This window comes from Cherax quadricarinatus, unplaced genomic scaffold (genome assembly GCF_038502225.1).
Source record: "Cherax quadricarinatus isolate ZL_2023a unplaced genomic scaffold, ASM3850222v1 Contig5119, whole genome shotgun sequence".
Classification (NCBI taxonomy): domain Eukaryota; kingdom Metazoa; phylum Arthropoda; class Malacostraca; order Decapoda; family Parastacidae; genus Cherax; species Cherax quadricarinatus.
The window spans coordinates 1-20,749 of NW_027200145.1; the positions used below are offsets into that span (position 1 = coordinate 1).

Genomic DNA, 20,749 nt, shown 5'->3' on the forward strand with positions numbered 1-20,749 from the left:
TTTAATGTTGTAGATAACTGGTTCAGAGAACCAAGAAGTTGCAACACTTGGGTATCTTTATTGTGGAAACATTTTGCCACACAGTGGCTTCATTAGCCCAATACAGAGGAGAATGGTGAAGATCGGAAGTTTGAGGTAATAAGTCCCTCAGCTTGGAGGAACTGATCTTCTGATCTTCAACCATTCTTCTCTGTATTGGACTGAGGAAGCCACTAGCTAGCAAAACATTTCCACAATAAAGACACCCAGGTGTTGCACAAGTGTAATTCATCAACATTTGATGCTGTTTTTACCTGTAATTTTACATTAAACAGTATGGATAGTAGATTTGATCTGGAATGCCATCTTTATCTTCCATACATATTACTGGGATAACTAATTCTCTCTACTAACTTTCAGGTTGCCTGACCTTGTGCTAAAGTAGTAAGATGAACATTTGTGATTTGTCCTCATAATTTAGCATTTAAAAAAGTAATACTTACATATGCAGCTTCCTATCCAGGCAGGATGTCTTCAAAAAATCACTATCATTCTTATGTGTCAGCTTCTGCACAATAGTAATGTGTCAGCTTCTACACAATAGTAATGTGTCAGCTTCTACACAATAGCAATGCATCAGCTTCTGTAAAAGCTACCACTTGAAATAGATTTGTAAGGTTTTAGGACAATGCCTCTCCCAAACACTGTAACACTTTTAGCCACATCCTAGAATACTATAAATGGCCTTGGGGATATTACAAATCTTTGACTTAGTTTCTCTTTTACTATATGTCATATCTCTGCTTTCCCACACACACTAACCTTTACCTAACTTTCCTTATGAAAATTCATCATACATTTTTAACTAATTTACCAATTTTTTACATTTGCCAGCTTTGCTGCAATGTACCCTTATTATGTCTTAAGCTTAATATTGACACAAGGTATACAAGTGCTTGCATGAACAGGTGAGGGTGTACCTAGCTACCTGGATGTCTTTGAGGATATGATATATTTCATCAGCCACTATACTAATACAGTCTACCGTATGAACAAGTTTGGACTTCGCAATCAAAATATGTCCCGCATCTCGCAGCACTCGATCAAGATATCCGATGTCTTGATAGTTCAGGAGAAGAAGCAAGACACATCTAGTAAGTATGTTATACAGAGTACTCTCTATGGCTTAAGTCTAGAAGGCATACTTTTTTAATGATTCTTAGATATATAACTATAGTATATGTTCAGAATTTGTTGAGAGTATATCACATAGTAACCCATATTTTATTTCAAGTAGTCTACGGCCTCTGTTGTGGAACCCAAATTAGGCCACATTTCATCATTTCATCATACAGTAGTACCTTGACTTCAGAGTTTAATTTGTTCTGTGACCTAGCTCGTAATAACTCAATTTGCTCGTATATCAAATCAGTTTTCCTCATTGAAATTAATTTAAATGCCATTAATCCATTCCAACCCCCAAAAAACCACCCCAATTTTTTTGTTACAGGTTTTTAAATAAGAAAAATGTATTTATAAATAAGAAATATTGTATACTCACACTCCACCACTATCTCTACTACACCCATCACCCTCACTACTCCACCTACCACTATCAGTATTCCATCCACCACCACCACAACTCCACCCACAACCATGACTACTCCACCCACCACCATCACTACTCCTCCCACCACTATCAGTACTCCACCACCATCACTACTCCACCCACCACCATGACTACTCCACCCACCACTATCAGTATTCCACCCACCTTAATTAATGTTTCTGGAAAAACTTTGAGTGTTGAAATGGAGGTACCTCTTCCCTGGATATATACAAGAATGAAACAAGGGATGAGGTGCCTCACTACAATCTGGGATTATTGTGGGAGTATTATCCTTTCAATTATTTCTTGGAAGAGCATGTTGGATGGGACGAAGTACCTGACATTCCTCTGGGTACAGAGTTGGATTTGACTTCAAATATGCTGCCATTTAGTGGCAGCATATCTGAAGCTCGCTCTTAACTTGGATTTTGGCTTGCAACAAAGCAAAAAATCGACCGAGTGATGGCTCGTAACCCAGAAAACTCGTAAGTTGAGGCACTCGTAAGTCAAGGTACCACTGTATTTATAATTCACTCTATGAGAAATGCACAACAAATCTTGTTTAGGATGGTAAGTATTGCAGACAGATGCAGGAGGGCACCATTTGTACGGACGGCTGTTTGGTTCCCTACCCCATCGGCGGGTGGAAATGAGCATTTTTTTTATTGAATGCATCTAAAATGTCTGATAATGCATTTACACTATCATATATTAAGTGCTCAGTATAGCTAGGTATAAAAATAATAGATAAAAAGGTACAATAAATATGCGGTACATACAATGCTTACTTTAAAATATGGCACCAATCGCCCTTCCCTTACACAGCTGTTGTGTGAAAATGGTGGAAAAGCAGTAAAAGAACCGAACATAATGAATAATTGGTCAGTTGAAAGCCAACAAAAACATGGAACACCAAAAAGAGGATGCCAGATACATGGAGTCCTCCTGTATTAGGTACACTGCATTTAAACCATGGGGGTATTGTGTCCAGCAAACTTGGGTTACTGCTCTCTAACGTAAGGCTTCTTGCCTCTGTTTTTTCAAACATCAATCTTATGTTGAGGTGCACTAGGGGTTGAGGGTGTGCTGGTGGCTGCAAGTTAGAAGATGGCAAGAATTGTGTCTAAGTTTTGAAAATAAAATTTTATTATCTAATGTAATTGAAGAGAGGAGCTCAGTTGATTAATAGTGAAAGTATTTACTGTATGATGTTCGACTGGTTTTGGGTTGGGTATAAGAATATTACAGAGGGGTAGTATATAATGATGTATGTAGGTATCTCCAAATTCCTAATGTAAAGGTATATATTTTTCTAGGAGTTTTATAATGAATAACACTACTTATATATGAGTATTGCAACCTTCATTGAATGCAACTACCAAGTCTGCCCTCTAGTCATAGTACACTTGAAAATTTTTTCTTAGGGATTCAAAGACCATTATAATAAAGCTGAACATTTCAGATGCCTCTTCAACACTGTTAATCCAGTAGATGAACATTTATATTATGTAATTGTTAGAATGAAAATTATACTTCTTATTGCAATTTACCAGTGTTCAACGTTGCACTTTGTGTAATATTTTTTTTTTTATTTTTGGTAGTGTACAACCCATGTGAGAGGAACCCCTGTGATTCCAATGCCATATGTCTTATATCTGGGCCAAAGAACTATACATGCCTTTGTCCAGATGGCATGACACAAGAAATTGTGAAAGGTATGTTGATTTATTATGAATTTTGAATTTTGAGCTAGCACTGTGTTGTCATTCCTGCTGTGCTCATTGTATATATAGTCTAGTCATAATAATATAAAAAATTGCACATATATTATTTATGTATTCTCCATGGAGGAGTGGAACAGAATTCTTCCTCCGTAAGCCATGCGTGTTGTAAGAGGCAACTAAAATGCTGGGAGTAAGGGGCTAGTAACCCCTTCTCCTGTATACATTACTAAATTTAAAAGGAGAAATTTCTGTTTTTCCTTTTGGGCCACCCCGCCTCGGTGGGATACAGCCGGTGCTTTGAAAGAAAGAAAGACTTTTTATATATACGTATAAGGAATTATATACAGCTTTACTGAACACACATAAAAATGTTTGAAAAATGCTGTAAACCACAATATTAATCTTATTATATATAAAAAAATATCTGACGAGTGCTCTTGATGTTATAGGTGTGAAGAAATGCCATGTACAACTTTCAACAGAAGCTCAGTGTCCCTTGTTTTGCCATAAGGGAGAGTGCATACAAACTCCTAAGGGTCCTCGCTGCCAGTGTCAGCCTATGTACCAGGGAACCAACTGTGAAAAATATAGGTAAGAGCAGAATTTGTCTGTTTTATTACATGCACACTTGTTATTTAGATATGTACATTCAGGTAATAGGTTGGTATAGACAGAAACTGGCCAGGGAGGTACTATATCCTGTGAAATGAGAACCTATTAATTTTCTTTGCACTCTGGCAAGATTGCTGAAATTTTTTGTCAGTTTCATGAACAAGGTAAATCTTCAATAAACAAGTATGTTAAGCCTTGTAAACTACTTACATTCATTATATGTATATTTTTAATTTTCATGTGTGCTTCTTAATGGCTCTACAGTATTTCATTTTCAACCTAGGAGGCCTGGTCTGAGACAGGATTGTGATGAAGTTAATCACCTTAACTACTAATATAACAGCCACTAGAATAGCAGATGTGTATGTGTAAAACCATACAAACATTGGCAATAAAACTAGGAATGTTAGATAAAGTTTATGGAAAGCTAAAGTTTTGGATGTTATCTTAAGTGTAAAATTTTACTAGTAGTTATATCATTCCAACACATTCACAAGAATAGGTAGTAGGTTGGTAGACAGCAACCGCCCAGGGAGGTACTACCGTCCTGCCAAGTGAGTGTAAAACGAAAGCCTGTAATTGTTTTACATGATGGTAGGATTGCTGGTGTCCTTTTTTCTGTCTCATAAACATGCAAGATTTCAGGTATGTCTTGCTACTTCTACTTACACTTAGGTCACACTGCACATACATGTACAAGCATATATATACACACCTCTCTGGATTTTCTTCTATTTTCTTTCTAGTTATTATTCTTGTTTATTTCCTCTTATCTCCATGGGAAAGTGGAACAGAATTCTTCCTCCATAAGCCATGCGTGTTGTAAGAGGCGACCAAAATGCCGGGAGCAAGGGGCTAGTAAACTCTTCTCCTGTATATATTACTAAATGTAAAAGGAGAAACTTTCATTTTTCCTTTTGGGCCACCCCGCCTCGGTGGGATACAGCCGGTGTGTTGAAAGAAAGAAGAAAGAAACATGCAAGATTTCAGGTACATCTTGCTACTTCTACTTGCACTTAGGTCACACTACACATACATGTACAAGCATATATATACACACCCCTCTGGATTTTCTTCTATTTTCTTTCTAGTTCTTGTTCTTGTTTATTTCCTCTTATCTCCATAGGGAAGTGGAACAGAATTCTTCCTTTGTAAGCCATGCGTGTTGTAAGAGGCGACTAAAATGCCGGGAGCAAGGGGCTAGTAACCCCTTCTCCTATGTAAATTATTACATTTAAAAAGAGAAACTTTCATTTTTCTTTTTGGGCCACCTTGCCTCGGTGGGATACAGCCAGTTTGTTGAAAAAAGAAAAAAAACATTCACAAGAATTTGTGGACTTGTGTTTACAGTGGTTTAAGACATTCATAAACCTTCATTTTTTTTAGGCCAAATTTTACTTCCTGTTTATTGTGATGTAACAAGAATGGGAAGTACAATGCCTGCACTCTAAAGGAGGGGTTTGGGATACTGGCAGTTTGGAGAGATATGTTGTGTGTTTTTATACATATATACTTCTAAACTGTTGTATTCTGAGCACCTCTGCAAAAACAGTGATTATGTGTGAGTGAGGTGAAAATGTTGAATGATGATGAAAGTATTTTCTTTTTGGGGATTTTCTTTCTCTTTGGGTCACCCTGCCTTGGTGGGAGACGGCCGACTTGTTGATTTTTTTTTTTTTTTTTTTTTATAACAAACTGGCCGTATCCCACCAAGGCAGGGTGGCCCAAAAAGAAAAACAAAAGTTTCTCATTTTAAATTTAGTAATTTATACAGGAGAAGGGGTTACTAGCCCCTTGCTCCCAGCATTTTAGTCACCTCTTACAACACGCAAGGCTTACGGAGAAAGAATTCTGTTCCACTTCCCCATGGAGATAAGAGGAAATAAACAAGAACAAGAACTAGAAAGAAAATAGAAGAAAACCCAGAGGGGTGTGTATATATACGCTTGTACATGTATGTGTAGTGTGACCTAAGTGTAAGTAGAAGTAGCAAGACGTACCTGAAATCTTGCATGTTTAAGAGACAGAAAAAAAACACCAGCAATCCTACCATCATGTAAAACAATTACAGGCTTCAGTTTTACACTCACTCGGCAAGACGGTAGTACCTCCCTGGGTGGTTGCTGTCTACCAACTTACTACCTACATAGATTTTATATATAATAATAATAATAATAATAAGAAGAAGAACCTGATCCCTGGACTGTAATAAGGACCTGAGCCCTGACTGTAATGTTAGTACACTTCTGGCAAAGCAGTGATGGAATGAGTAATGGTGAATGTGTTTCCTCATTTAAGTCACCCTGCCTTGGCAGGAAATGGCTACTGAGGTAACAAAAAAATAATAATAATTTTTTAAATACAACAGTGGTGCTATACCATTTTGTTATAATTTTATCCAAGAAAGAAACACATTCATTTTCATTCATTCAGTCACTGTCTTGCCATAAGTGCACCCATTCAAAGTATTATTATTATTATTATTATTATTATTATTATTATTATTATTATTATTATTATTAATATTAATAAACCCATCCATAATTACTTTTTTTTTTATTTCAGAGAGTAAAAAATTTAAGCACATGAAAGACTTAGTTTCTGTATTATTTTTTTAGGTGCTCTGGTTACTGTAAAAACAATGGCCAGTGTATTGGTGAATCAGAGAGTGGTGAGGTAGCAGGTGTGCCCTTCTTGCGCTGTATATGTGGTCCTAAATGGAAAGGAGAGAGATGCGAGATTCCTGTGAAGACTTGCGATGACTTCTGCCAAAATAATGGTTCGTGCAAGCAGACCAAAGATAATGTTCCCTACTGCACTTGTCCCAGAAAATTTACCGGTATGTACTGATTTAGTGACATTTTAATTTTTTGTTTAAAAACAAAATATAGGTTTTTTATCTTTGATTTTGCCCATACTTCACCAGCAAATAAAATTCCATGGACTACTGCTTTTTTTTTTTCCAACATTTTGGCCTTCTCCTACTGAGGAAAGGTAACCCGAAAAAGACACACTTTCACCATCATTCACATTATCACTGTCTTGCCAGAGGCATGCAGATATGACAATTCAGTTGTCCCTCCAAACAGCAAATATTCCCACATCTCCTTCAGAGTGCAGACACTGTACTTCCCACCTCCAAGGCTGAAGTCTGGCTAACCAGTTTCCTAAATCCCTTCACAAAATGTTACCTTGCTCATATCCCAACAGCTCATCACGTCCCACAAACCATTTGCCTCCACTCACTCGCCTGCTGGATGTCCAGGCCCTTCACACACAAAACTTCCATTACAGTATAATTTCCATCCATTAATCATTATCTAAAAATGGGAGGGTAGTAACGGGCAGGAGGTTCTGCACCCACATCACTTAATTATAAACCATATGCTAGTTAGGTAGCAGGAGCGTGTTTCCAATTTACCTTCATTATAATGAACCTCATCATAGGTGTGTTAATAGTTATTCTTTCTTTTTTGTTAACCTTTTTTGTTAACCTAGAAAGGGATAGGAGGAAATTTTTGTTAGGCAGAAAATAGTTTAAGTGAATTGCATTTTACTGTAGGAGGCTGTATTATAACTTGAGGTGAAGAATGGGACAGTAAAATTCTGTATCTAATTACTGTTCATTTTTTAGTGATAAAATATAAAAAATTGTACTCCTCAGAGATGGGTCCATTGTTTAGCGGAGGTCATACTGGTGTTATGTTCTCCATTTTATGAGTGCATAAATAATATGAAAAATTTCAAGAAAAGTAGTCAGGATATATGACCATGATTTTTGGTTATACAGTAGTCCCCCTGTATCCTCAGGGATATTTTCCTAGACCTACCATGGATAATAGCAGACCCTATATATATGTTGTTTTTCATTTATATACATGCCTATGATAAAGTTTAATTGATAAATTACATACAGTAAGTTGAGAATAGCACTTTTTCACTGATGGGAAGCTCTTCATGGCTTCTCGTAACCCTTAAACGGTCCAAACGTATATATACATTTTTTCAACATCTGAAAGTATGTAAAAAAATGTAGATCTTTTTTTTGTTGTTTTACATGTGAAAATGTGTAAAAAAAACTTTTATCTACATTTTTTTGTTATATTTGAAAATATGTAAAAAAAAGTAGATCTACTTTTGTAGCACAACGAATTTGAATGTCGATCTGTTTGGACCATTTAAGGGTTAAGCTTTGAAGAACATCAGCATCACTACTTTTGCACTTTGGGGCCATTATTAAGCAAAATTAAGGATTATTTTGGGGCCTCAGTGAATCGTGGATAACCGAAACCGTGGAATTGAATCCGTGGATATGGGGGTTCTGCTGTAATTGGGGTGAGGAATTGTGATGGTCCCTAGGCTGTCACAACTCCCTAGGCTATTACACTCTTTCAATCCAATGATACTTACAACTTCCTGGGCTGGGACAATCCTTCAGTCCATCAATATTCAACTGCCAGGGTATAGAAGATTCTTTTTAGTAATTTATTAAAACCTGTTATTGTACTGGTACTTGTTATTATACTGGTACTTCCCAGTGTATATTTACCAAGATTTTATATATACAAACAAGGAAAGGGAGTGGTGGGAGGGAAGAAAAGAGGTACAGTAAGGCTCTGTCTGACACACGCAACAGGATAGCAGAGGCAAGGCATTCTCTCACAAGTCCCAGGAATGACAAATGCTGAAAAAAAAGTTTGTCAGTGACAGCTAACAGTGTTAGCTGTGTGAGTGGGAAGTGGGTAGATGTCAAGGATAGTCCTAGTTTTTTTGAGGCTATTCAAAATTACATTCTGTCAATGGTTGTTAGACAGGGATCCACTGTATATATCACCTAGAGTGGCTGCAATGCTCAAACCACTACATTTGTTATCATCCAGATACAGTTTAAGGTCTAATGGTAAACATTATTTGAACCATTAAAATGTATTTTACACATTTATGATGGTGCTTGACTTGATATAATACTCACTGCCTTGATTTATTTCTTCAGGTGATCAGTGTGAGCAGTGCAAAGATTTACAGTGTGAAAATGGCGGAACTTGCCGCTCATTGATAAGGAATGGAAAAGAACATTTGTTTTGCTCCTGTAGTGAAGGCTACCATGGTTTAACTTGCAACTTGAGTATCTGCACAGGTTACTGCAAGCATGTAAGTTGTCTGTATTTGTACCTCTTTATTTTGGAGATGAGTTCTTTTTAAAAAAAATTTTTTTTTTTTTTTTCAACAAGTCGCCCGTCTCCCACCGAGGCAGGGTGACCCAAAAAAGAAAGAAAATCCCCAAAAAGAAAATACTTTCATCATCATTCAACACTTTCACCACACTCACACATTATCACTGTTTTTGCAGAGGTGCTCAGAATACAACAGTTTAGAAGCATATACGTATAAAGATACACAACATATCCCTCCAAACTGCCAATATCCCAAACCCCTCCTTTAAAGTGCAGGCATTGTACTTCCCATTTCCAGGACTCAAGTCCGACTATATGAAAATAACTGGTTTCCCTGAATCCCTTCACTAAATATTACCCTGCTCACACTCCAACAGATCGTCAGGTCCCAAGTATCATTCATCTCCACTCACTCCTATCTAACACGCTCATGCACGCTTGCTGGAAGTCCAAGCCCCTCGCCTACAAAACCTCCTTTACCCCCTCTTTCCAACCCTTTCGAGGACGACCCCTACCCCTCCTTCCTTCCCCTATAGATTTATATGCTTTCCATGTCATTCTACTTTTATCCATTCTCTCTAAATGGCCAGACCACCTCAACAACCCCTCTTCTGCCCTCTGACTAATGCTTTTATTAACTCCACACCTTCTCCTAATTTCCACACTCCGAATTTTCTGCATAATATTTACACCACACATTGCCCTTAGACAGGACATCTCCACTGCCTCCAACCATCTCCTCGCTGCTGCATTTACCACCCAAGCTTCACATCCATATAAGAGTGTTGGTGCTACTATACTTTCATACATTCCCTTCTTTGCCTCCATAGATAACGTTTTTTGACTCCACATATACCTCAACGCACCACTCACCTTTTTTCCCCTCATCAATTCTATGATTAACCTCATCCTTCATAAATCCATCCGCCGACATGTCAACTCCCAAGTATCTGAAAACATTCACTTCTTCCATACTCCTCTTCCCCAATTTGATATCCAATTTTTCTTTATCTAAATCATTTGATACCCTCATCACCTTACTCTTTTCTATGTTCACTTTCAACTTTCTACCTTTACACACATTCTCAAACTCATCCACTAACCTTTGCAACTTTTCTTTAGAATCTCCCATAAGCACAGTATCATCAGCAAAAAGTAACTGTGTCAGTTCCCATTTTGAATTTGATTCCCCATAATTTAACCCCACCCCTCCCCCGAACACCCTAGCATTTACTTCTTTTACAACCCCATCTATAAATATATTAAACAACCATGGTGACATTACACATCCCTGTCTAAGACCTACTTTTACCGGGAAGTATTTTCCCTCTCTTCTACATACCCTAACCTGAGCCTCACTATCCTCATAAAAACTCTTTACAGCATTTAGTAACTTACCACCTATTCCATAAACTTGCAACATCTGCCACATTGCTCCTCTATCCACTCTATCATATGCCTTTTCTAAATCCATAAATGCAATAAAAACTTCCCTACCTTTATCTAAATACTGTTCACATATATGGTTCAATGTAAACCCTTGATCTACACATCCCCTACCCACTCTGAAGCCTCCCTGCTCATCCGCAATCCTACATTCTGTTTTACCTCTAATTCTTTCAATTATAACCCTACCGTATACTTTTCCTGGTATATTCAGTAAACTTATTCCTCTGTAATTTTTACAGTCTCTTTTGTCCCCTTTCCCTTTATATAAAGGGACTATACATGCTCTCCGCCAATCCCTAGGTACCTTCCCCTCTTTCATACATTTATTAAACAAAAGTACCAACCACTCCAACACTATATACCCCCCTGCTTTTAACATTTCTGTCATGATCCCATCAGTTCCAGCTGCTTTACCCCCTTTCATTCTACATAATGCCTCACGTACCTCCCCCACCCTCACATCCTGCTCTTCTTCACTCCTAAAAGATGGTATACCTCCCTGGCCAGTGCATGAAATTACCGCCTCCCTTTCTTCCTCAACATTTAAAAGTTCCTCAAAATATTCTCGCCATCTACCTAATACCTCCCTTTCCCCATCTACTAACTCCCCTACTCTGTTTTTAACTGACAAATCCATACTTTTCCTAGGCTTTCTTAACTTGTTTAACTCACTCCAAATTTTTTTCTTATTTTCATTAAAATTTCTTGACAGTGCCTCTCCCACTCTATCATCTGCTCTCCTTTTGTACTCTCTTCACCTTTCTTTTACTCTCCATATACTCTGCTCTTCTTATAACACTTCTGCTTTGTAAAAACCTCTCATAAGCTACCTTTTTCTCTTTTATCACACCCTTTACTTCATCATTCCACCAGTCACTCTTTCCTCCTGCCCCCACCCTTCATAGGTAGTAGGTTGGTAGACAGCAACCGCCCAGGGAGGTACTACCGTCCTGCCAAGTGAGTGTAAAACGAAAGCCTGTAATTGTTTTACATGATGGTAGGATTGCTGGTGTCTTTTTTCTGTTTCATAAACATGCAAGGTTTCAGGTACGTCTTGCTACTTCTACTTACCCTTAGGTCACACTACACATTCATGTACAAGCATATATATACACACCCTTCTGGGTTTTCCTCTATTTTCTTACTAGTTCTTGATTATTTCCTCTTATCTCCATGGGGAAGTGGAACAGAATTCTTCCTCTGTAAGCCATGCGTGTTGTAAGAGGTGACTAAAATGCCGGGAGCAAGGGCCTATAACCCCTTCTCCTGTATAAATTACTAAATTTAAAAAGAGAAACTTTTGTTTTTCTTTTTGGGCCACTCTGCCTCGGTGGGATACGGCCTGTTTGTTGAAAAAAAAAAAATCTGAAGTTGTATGGATTTGCACCAAACCAAACAAAGAATAAATTATTCCTTTTAGTAATATTTTTACATGAAATTCACCAGTCTGTAAGTAAGAATTTGTGGCTAGTAAATAAAAGGTGTGAAACTGGGGGATTTATTGGTGTTGTTACATCTAGTGTTGATACATCTAGTGTTGTTACATCTAGTGTTGTTACATCTAGTGTTGTTACATCTAGTGTTGTTACATCTAGTGTTGTTACATCTAGTGTTGATACATCTAGTGTTGTTACAACTAGTGTTGTTGGATCTAATGTTTTTATGTCTAGTATTGTTACAACTAGTGTTGTTACAACTAGTGTTGTTGGATCTAGTGTTGTTACATCTAGTGTTGTTGCATCTAGTGTTGTTGCATCTAGTGTTGTTGCATCTAGTGCTGTTGCATCTAGTGTTGTTACATCTAGTGTTGTTGCATCTAGAATTCTTCAAATTCCACAAGTTTTCAATACCATGTAAACAACACAAACGACATACCTATACCAGAACTAGCAACATAAATAAAGCCAAATAGACTGAAAAACCAACTTGAATGTGAGTGCCCATCCTCACTACTAGCAAGTGCCCACATCAATTGAGCTACCAGATGTAAGTTATCTACTTTTCCTTGCTGGACCATCTACTGGTAACAAGAAAATTTGTATTTTCTGAACACAAGGCAAGAGGCAGAGATAGGGAAACAGTAACATGCAGAAATAGCAACAGCATTTAAGGAGCCAAACAAGTCTCCCGTCACCTTATCCAGCAGGAAGGTCTGTAGCCTTTCCTCCATCATTTTGATGAACAAATAATGGGTGTGAGTGAAATGGCAGTTAAACAAGAGTCACCAAAATGCTAATTCAACCTTTGCCCTTCCTTTGATATATCTTTGATGAGTTCTGAAAGCCTTTCTACTCTCGGAGCCTGACCATGGGCCAGGCTCTTTTGGTGCTTGCCTGGTCAACCAGGCTGTTGCTGCTGGTGGTGTGCTGCCCCAACATATCCATCACAGCTTGATTGATCTGGCACCTAGTACTAAATGTTTAACAAAAGTAATCAACACAGCACAATACCCATGATACTATCAATAAACAAAAACTTGAACGTCAGAAATAAAAACAATCATCATCAAGAGGGAATTTGACCTACCTGGAGTCAATTTCTGGGGTCATGACCCCCATAACCTGGACCCAGACCAGGCCTCTTAGTTGCTGGCCTGTTCATCCAGACCATTGGTGTTACCTGTGCAGTCAAACACATGCACCACAGCCTGGCTGATCAGGTACTGACTTAAGGAACTCGCAAAGTTCCCTCTTGAAGACAGTCTGAGGTTTGTTGGTAATTTCCCTTATGAATGAAGGGAGTGTATTGAGTCTTGGGTCACTTAGTCCTATTGCTCACTGAGCCCATGCTTTTTATTGGAGGTATTTTCCTCCAGGCAGGTCCTCATCAGCTAGCTTGCGGTGCTTATGTTGGACGATGTGCTGCTAGCATCAATAGCTTGACTGATCAGGTTAGTAACCAGGAGACATGGTATGGAACTGTACTGCAAGGGTCAGCGACCCATGGAACTATCAGCCAGTAGGTAGGCCATCTGAAACCATCAAAAAGTACAGAATGATTTAATGCAATGATCCGCAATGACTAAACAACTGGTGGTGATGAATAAAAACAAACATCAAGCAAGTTGGTAAACTTTACATTGGCACAGCATTGTCCTGCATTGCGAGATAAATGAAAATATCGAGGTCAGTAAACTTAGCCTAAACAGAACATTGTCCTCTGTAGCAAGATAGAAGACATATGTCAAGAAGGACAGTAAACTTTGACTTAACAGAGCAAGATAGAAGACAAACATCAGTAGCTTCAAGCCTAAATAGAGACATAAGTTGCCAATCTTCCAAGCTGGTAAACATGAGAGAGACTGTCATAGCTCTGCTCCTGTAGCTACAGATAAGAAATTAAAAGTGTAGTAGAGAATTTAAGAGCACCTCATTTAAATTATGTTGACAGACTTTTGCTTACATTAAATTATTTCAGTTTGAAATATAGTGCCTTTTTTTTTTTTGTCATATCTAATAAGCCACAGATTTTCTTGAGGCATATTTTTAATGCCTATTTATTTTCATATTTTTAATGCCTATTTATTTTCAGGGGTCTTGCATTATACTGCAGGACAGACCACAGTGTACGTGCCATAATGGTTGGTCTGGCCAAACCTGTGACACCTGTATTGATAGTAAGTTTACATTTACACATACACCTCTTGTTGTCTCTCACTGGAATTTTAAGGTATGTTTGAGGAGTCTTTGTGCTGGCTGTCACCTCTGACTGAGAGTCTGATGCGGTTGCCTTTTTCTGACGAGACACTTATGGTGAATAGAATAATTGTAGTAATAAGACACATTTTGCAACACTCGTGTGTTTATTGCCTGAATGTTTTCCCAACACAACAGACTTTCTTACTTGGATACCGGTAAATGCAGCACTGTAGGCAGTAGGAATACTGACATGATCACTCTGTCACACTGTGGTATTTTAGTACAGGGAAAGCTTTGTGCAACTGTTTAGCAAATTGCTAAACAGTTGCATCACTCACAGGTAAGTGATGAAACTGTTTAGCATCACTCACAGGTGAGTGATGCCCACTCATGGGCATCACTCACCTGTGACATGAACTCCAGCTGCTTCATCTCACCTCTACTCTAGTTTATAAGGTCTGGACCCTTGCCTAGGCTTGAGGGACCGACCACCTCCTACCGAGGGTGACAGACTAATCATATCAATACTAATTATACTAATCATATCATACTAATTCTACTAATCATAATACACAATACACAAGTAACCCACACATAGAAGAGAGGAGCCTTCGACAATGTTTCGGTCCGACTTGGACCATTTACAAAGTCACACTAATGGAAAGGAGAGCAGGATGAGTATATATAAGCAGGAGGTGGTAGTAGTAGTAGTAGTGGAGGTGGGAGGTAGTAGTAGTAGTGGGGAGGTAGTAAGAGGAGGAGGAGCCAGTCAAATACTAAGAAATACTAATCATAACATACTAATCACATCAGTACTAATCATATCACTGCTAATCATATACTAATCATATCAATATTGTTTCAAGTACAGGTGGGGCCCCACTTTACATTGTTTTGTTAATGCAGTGGTTTTCAGTTATACCCATTTTTCATTTATTTAGACTTCCTACAATAAATATACTCACTGCTCACTAATGGCTAAGAATGTCAATATTTTAAAGTGAGTAATATTTGTTTTGTATATGCATTTTTAAGGCCTAGCTCTATTGTTCACTTAATAGTTAATAGTGTAAACATGTTATCAGGCTTTTATATGCATTTAAAAGTGAAAAAGGCTGTTTCACTTTACAGCAGTAGCCCAGAACTTAACCTGCTGTGTAAGTAGTGCCCTCCTATACTTGCATGTGCAATTCACCAGACACCCACACATAAGAGAGGAATCTTAGGATGATGTTTTAGTCCATCTTGGACCATTGGCAAGTCAGATTGTGACTTTATAGTGATCCAGGACCAACCAAGACATTGTCATAATGTTCTTCTAAGTACAGTTTTTTTGTGAATTGTTTCAGCCATGGTATTGTGATTTCTTAGTCTACCTGCCTGTATGATATATTGATCTGCACATTTCATATATACAGTGGACCCCCGGTTAACGATATTTTTTTATTCCAGAAGTATGTTCAGGTGCCAATACTGACCGAATTTGTTCCCATAAGGAATATTGTGAAGTAGATTAGTCCATTTCAGACCCCCAAACATACACCTACAAACGCACTTACATAAATACTCTTACATAATTGGTCGCATTGGGAGGTGATTGTTAAGCGGGGATCCACTGTATTTGATTAAAACTGTTTAAAATTGTTGAATATTCTCCAGGAACAGCTTGTGAGAATCCCTGCACTGAACATGTGTGTGAGAATGAGGGAAAATGCATCATATTTGCCGGTCCCCCACGCCGGGCCCACTGCTCCTGTGCTCCAGGGTACCATGGCGATCGCTGCCAAATCTCCATCTGTGATAATTTCTGCAGTCATGTGAGTTTTGAAAGCTTCACAATATATGTTGATGAAAAACAAGAGCTAGTCTCAGTGTGTAAGCTTGCTTTTATGAGGAACATGTATGAGTTGCTATTATTAGTAGTACCCTAATAGCATTTATTCCGTTGACTGACAATAACTTGATCATTTCAAGGACATACTACTACTTCTGTACTGAAAATGCTACACAACAGAAAATGTGATTTGTTTGAATTATTCATGAATTTATGAATTCTGCTGCTCTCTGAACATGAGTGGTAGGATAATTAGTGATTTTTGAAGTGTAGCTGAAAAAATAAGTAATAAAAGAATGATAACTAAACATAAAGAATAACAGGAACACTATTATGATTGGCATTATTTATTATTCCTAAACAAAAAAAATAACTAAATATTAAGAATAACAAGAACACTATTATAATTGGCATTACTTATTATTCCTAAACAAAAGAACAATAACTAAATATTACGAATAACAAGAACACTATTATGATTGATTGTCATTACTTATTATTCATTGACACAATGATATTTAATATGTAACTTTTTTACAGGGATTTTGCAAGATACGACAGGCTGTTCCAATTTGTGAATGTGACAGAGGGTGGACAGGAACAAAATGTGATGAATGTCAAGGAGGTAATATTTCTATGAATCTTTAGTTATTTAATATGTAATAATTACACTGCTGAATATTTAAATATTTATAATAAATTAGATTGTTGTTTAAAACTATACAGGGTCTGGTAAGACATTTATTCTTAACCCTTAAACTGTCCAAACGTAGATCTACGTTCACTCGCTTAGCGCTCTGAACGTAGATTTACGTTTTATTTTACATTCCTTCAAATGTAAAATAAAATGTAGATCTACGTTCGGAGCGCTACGCGAGTGAACGTAGATCTACATTGGGACAGTTTAAGTGTTAAATGGGATTTTGTTTTTCAGGAGTCAAATAACCTACATTTTAACGATTTTAATCCGTGCAAGAGGGCTCATCGTTTTTTTATGCGCATAAGAAATAATGAAATAAAATTAATCCGTGCAAAGCAAAAGTATGAAAAAAAATTTTTTTTCATGTTAATTTTAATACACACAAACTGAGGCATGCACAATTAAATGACACTTACTACATGGGATGGGAGGAGGGGAGAGAGTGTGTTAGTGAGAAGGGGAACATTAGGACTAGTATGGGGTTACTTCCCTTCTTCTTTTAATGCCACTAGGGCCAGCTTCAGAGTCACTGGACTTCTTTCGCACAAGACATAGTGGCCTGTACCTTTATGACTTGCCTAAAGTGTTTCACAACATTGTCAGTGTAATAATCACCAGCATGACTAGGGTGATTTTCATCCATGAAGGTTTGCACTTCAAGCCACTTTGCACAGATTTCCTTAATCTTTGAAGTAGGCAACTTCTTCAATTTCTCTCTCCCCTCCTCCGAAGCAATTTCCTCAAAGTTGATCTCGCTCATCATAGTTCTTCATTGTCTTCCACATCCTCCCCACTAACCTCCAACCCCAAGGACTTTCCCAATGCCACAATGGATTCCTCAACTGGCACAGGATTCTCAGGGTTAGCCTCAAACCCTTCAAAATCCCTTTTGTCTACACATTCTGGCCACAGTTTCTTCCAAGCAGAGTTCAAGGTCCTCTTTGTACTTCCTCCCAAGCCTTACCTATAAGGTTTACACAATTGAGGATATTAAAGTGATCTCTCCAAAACTCTCTTAGAGTCAGTTGAGGAGGTCATTACAAAGCACCTTTCAAACAGAGCTTTTGTGTACAGTTTCTTGAAGTTGGAAATAACCTGCTGGTCCATGGGCTGCAAAAACTTCACCTTAATGAAGCTCATGTCCCCATAAAGTGCTCTGACACGTCTGTAGGATGACCAGGGGCATTGTCTAACACCAGGAGGCACTTAAGTTCTAATTTCTTTTCAGTTAGGTAATTTTTCACATTGGGGGCAAATGCATGGTTCCTCCACAGTTGAGGACATGAACGCTCTGGGAGTTTCAGAGTGTATCAACAAAGTAAGCCTGTCTTTCATAGGCTTATGTCCTGGGAGTGCCTTTTCCTCCTGAGTAATGTAGGTCCTGCTTGGCATTTTCTTCCAGAACAGGCCTGTTTCATCACAATTAAACACTTGTTCAGGTTTCAGTCCTTCAGTTTCTATGTACTCCTTGAATTCCTGCACATATTTTTCAGCCGCTTTGTTTGGCAGCCTCACCATGCCTTATCACACTATGGATGCCACTACGCTTCTTAAATCTCTTTATTTTTATTCTTTAATGCATTACTCAATATAGCAAATTTCAATAATAGTGGTGTTTCAGGCTTATGAATTTTTGTTTTTAAAAAGAGTGACGTAAAGAAGAAAAGTACATTCACCATCACTTATTTCCTAGCTGTATTTGAAAAGGTGCATGGACTTAGTAATTCTAACAATTCATAGAAGCACAAATTTTCCACTTATCCTTCAGAGTGCAGGCATTATAGTGGAGGTGAAAAGTATACTTTTCGCCGCCACTCATTCTTCAGAGATGTTGACTTGCTGGTGTTTTTATATAGGTTTTACATATTACTAAATCAAATGCCAATGATTTCAACAGGTGTGGATTGTGGCTGTCCTCTTGGTTACCATGGACTGAATTGTGAACACTTTGTATGTGACACCTTCTGTGAACATGTAAGGTTTTAAAAGTTTTATTTACGCTGAACATTTCTCATGAGATTTTCTAAATTGTTTAGTTAATTGCTTTTTAATATAATTTCACTTTAGTCCTGTTGCTCATAGTGTTTGGGGAATGTAAATGTTAAAGTAGCTGGAATTATTATGATTTCTACTCTAAAATCTTTGTTCAGTCATGCATGATTTTAAAAGAGCAAGCAAGAGCCTGGAAAGCCTGAATAAGTGAGTCAGTAAATATCAGTTATAGTGGGAAATGACCTATGTGTTAACAATTAAATAAGTGAGTATTTAGCAATGGTAGATTTTAGTAATAAATTTACTTCACAACTGTCCATATTGTCATGAATGGCTTATTAAATTATGTGATCCATATCTGAGATTGTTTACAATCAGTAAGTTTATAAACTATGAAACAGAAATATTGCAACAATTTTAAGTTTTACAATATAGGGAAGTTAGGCTTCACATAATATTAAACATATTTACATCACCTTATAAATATTTGTATTGCAGTAATCATAATTAGTGTCATATAAAACAGCTTTATCAATTTGCCATTTATTTTGGATCTCCTGGGGTCATTACCTTTTTTATGTATTATTTCTGGCCATTTTGTTGAGCAGTAAATGGTACAAAGTTTTCTTTTAGTATTGTCTTTCCATGCTCTTTTATAAACCTTAAATTTTACATTGATTAAATTTATGTGATTTATATGAAGCTTTAAAGTCTTTTTAATTTATTATAGTGTTTAATTTAAGTTTATAGTAAAACAAATCTCCCTGATATATCATGTATTGATTTATTTCCAAGTAATGTAGTTTAGTGCATCTACAGTGTATTATGGAATTTAGTTGAAGGCTTGTGGTTTGCATGGTTGTATAACACAGGGAGATTGTCATCTGGTTGGTGAAGATCCACAGTGCAGGTGCTATCCTGGCTACAGTGGGGAGAGGTGCCAGCACAATGATTGTGACCGCTTTTGCCATCGCGTAAGTCACCACTAGCATTTCTTTGTACTATACATTTATGTAGTACATGTGTATTTATATATGGTAATGCCCATGTTCAAAATTTTCATGTTATGATGTTCAGTTCATTATCACTACTTTCCTTTTTACTTAAACAAGGAGTTACAGACTGAAATTTTACTGTAGCATGAATGAAATATTAATGTGAAAGTAGAATTACCAACAGAATGCTAGGTAAAAGGACACAGATTCAACTAATGTGACATTGTCTTGTGGCAACTGTTCACTCTTTAGGAGCTTTATCAAGTCATAAACGCTTAACAAAGCTCCTGGAGAGCAAAACATTACCACAATAAAATGTCATATTAGTTGTATCTGTGTCCATTTACCAAACATACTAATATGAAGTTTGATCTCAGGCTGGGCTGCAAGTAAACCTTTGAAAGTGGTCACAGGTTAGCATTATTGCAGATGCTCATTTTTATCCATATCCATATTAATAAACATAAAAAACCAGGTGTTAGAATGGAAAGTTAGTCAGTAGATGTTGCATTCAGGCAACACAAATGATATGCAAGTATCTCAAATGCAAGAAATATTATAGTTTAAATAATATTTTTTTCTTATTTTTTTTATTATCACACTGGCCGATTCCCACCAAGGCAGGGTGGCCCGAAAAAGAAAAACTTTCACCATCATTCACTCCATCACTGTCTTGCCAGAAGGGTGCTTTACACTACAGTTTTTAAACTGCAACATTAGCACCCCTCCTTCAGAGTGCAGGCACTGTACTTCCCATCTCCAGGACTCAAGTCCGGCCTGCCGGTTTCCCTGAACCCCTTCATAAATGTTACTTTGCTCACACTCCAACAGCACGTCAAGTATTAAAAACCATTCGTCTCCATTCACTCCTATCAAACACGCTCACGCACGCCTACTGGAAGTCCAAGCCTCTCGCACACAAAACCTCCTTTACCCCCTCCCTCCAACCTTTCCTAGGCCAACCCCTACCCTGCCTTCCTTCCACTACAGACTGATACACTCTTGAAGTCATTCTGTTTCACTCCATTCTCTCTACATGTCCG

The 20,749-nt window shown here is 37.6% G+C and overlaps 1 protein-coding gene across 1 annotated transcript; it reads left to right on the top strand.

Annotated features, from left to right (window-relative positions):
- Positions 1-927: 927 nt before the first annotated feature.
- On the top strand, positions 928-20,526 carry LOC138852214 (fibropellin-1-like). The gene is made up of 10 exons (XM_070081928.1): positions 928-1,133; positions 3,190-3,303; positions 3,762-3,903; positions 6,543-6,763; positions 8,918-9,075; positions 14,079-14,163; positions 15,845-16,002; positions 16,560-16,644; positions 18,617-18,693; positions 19,584-20,526. Exons 1-10 carry the CDS (start codon positions 986-988, stop codon positions 19,698-19,700), a joined length of 1,305 nt encoding a protein of 434 aa, XP_069938029.1. The 5' UTR covers positions 928-985; the 3' UTR covers positions 19,701-20,526.
- Positions 20,527-20,749: the final 223 nt, after the last annotated feature.

What these genes read in the sequence shown, in the direction of transcription:
- LOC138852214 (XM_070081928.1), top strand. Translation starts at nt 986, where the DNA reads ATGATATATTTCATCAGCCACTATACTAATACAGTCTACCGTATGAAC. An exon ending in TTGTCCCAGAAAATTTACCG is followed by an intron (nt 6,764 to 8,917) that starts GTATGTACTGAT and finishes TTATTTCTTCAG; the next exon opens with GTGATCAGTGTGAGCAGTGC. An exon ending in GTGACACCTTCTGTGAACAT is followed by an intron (nt 18,694 to 19,583) that starts GTAAGGTTTTAA and finishes TGTATAACACAG; the next exon opens with GGAGATTGTCATCTGGTTGG.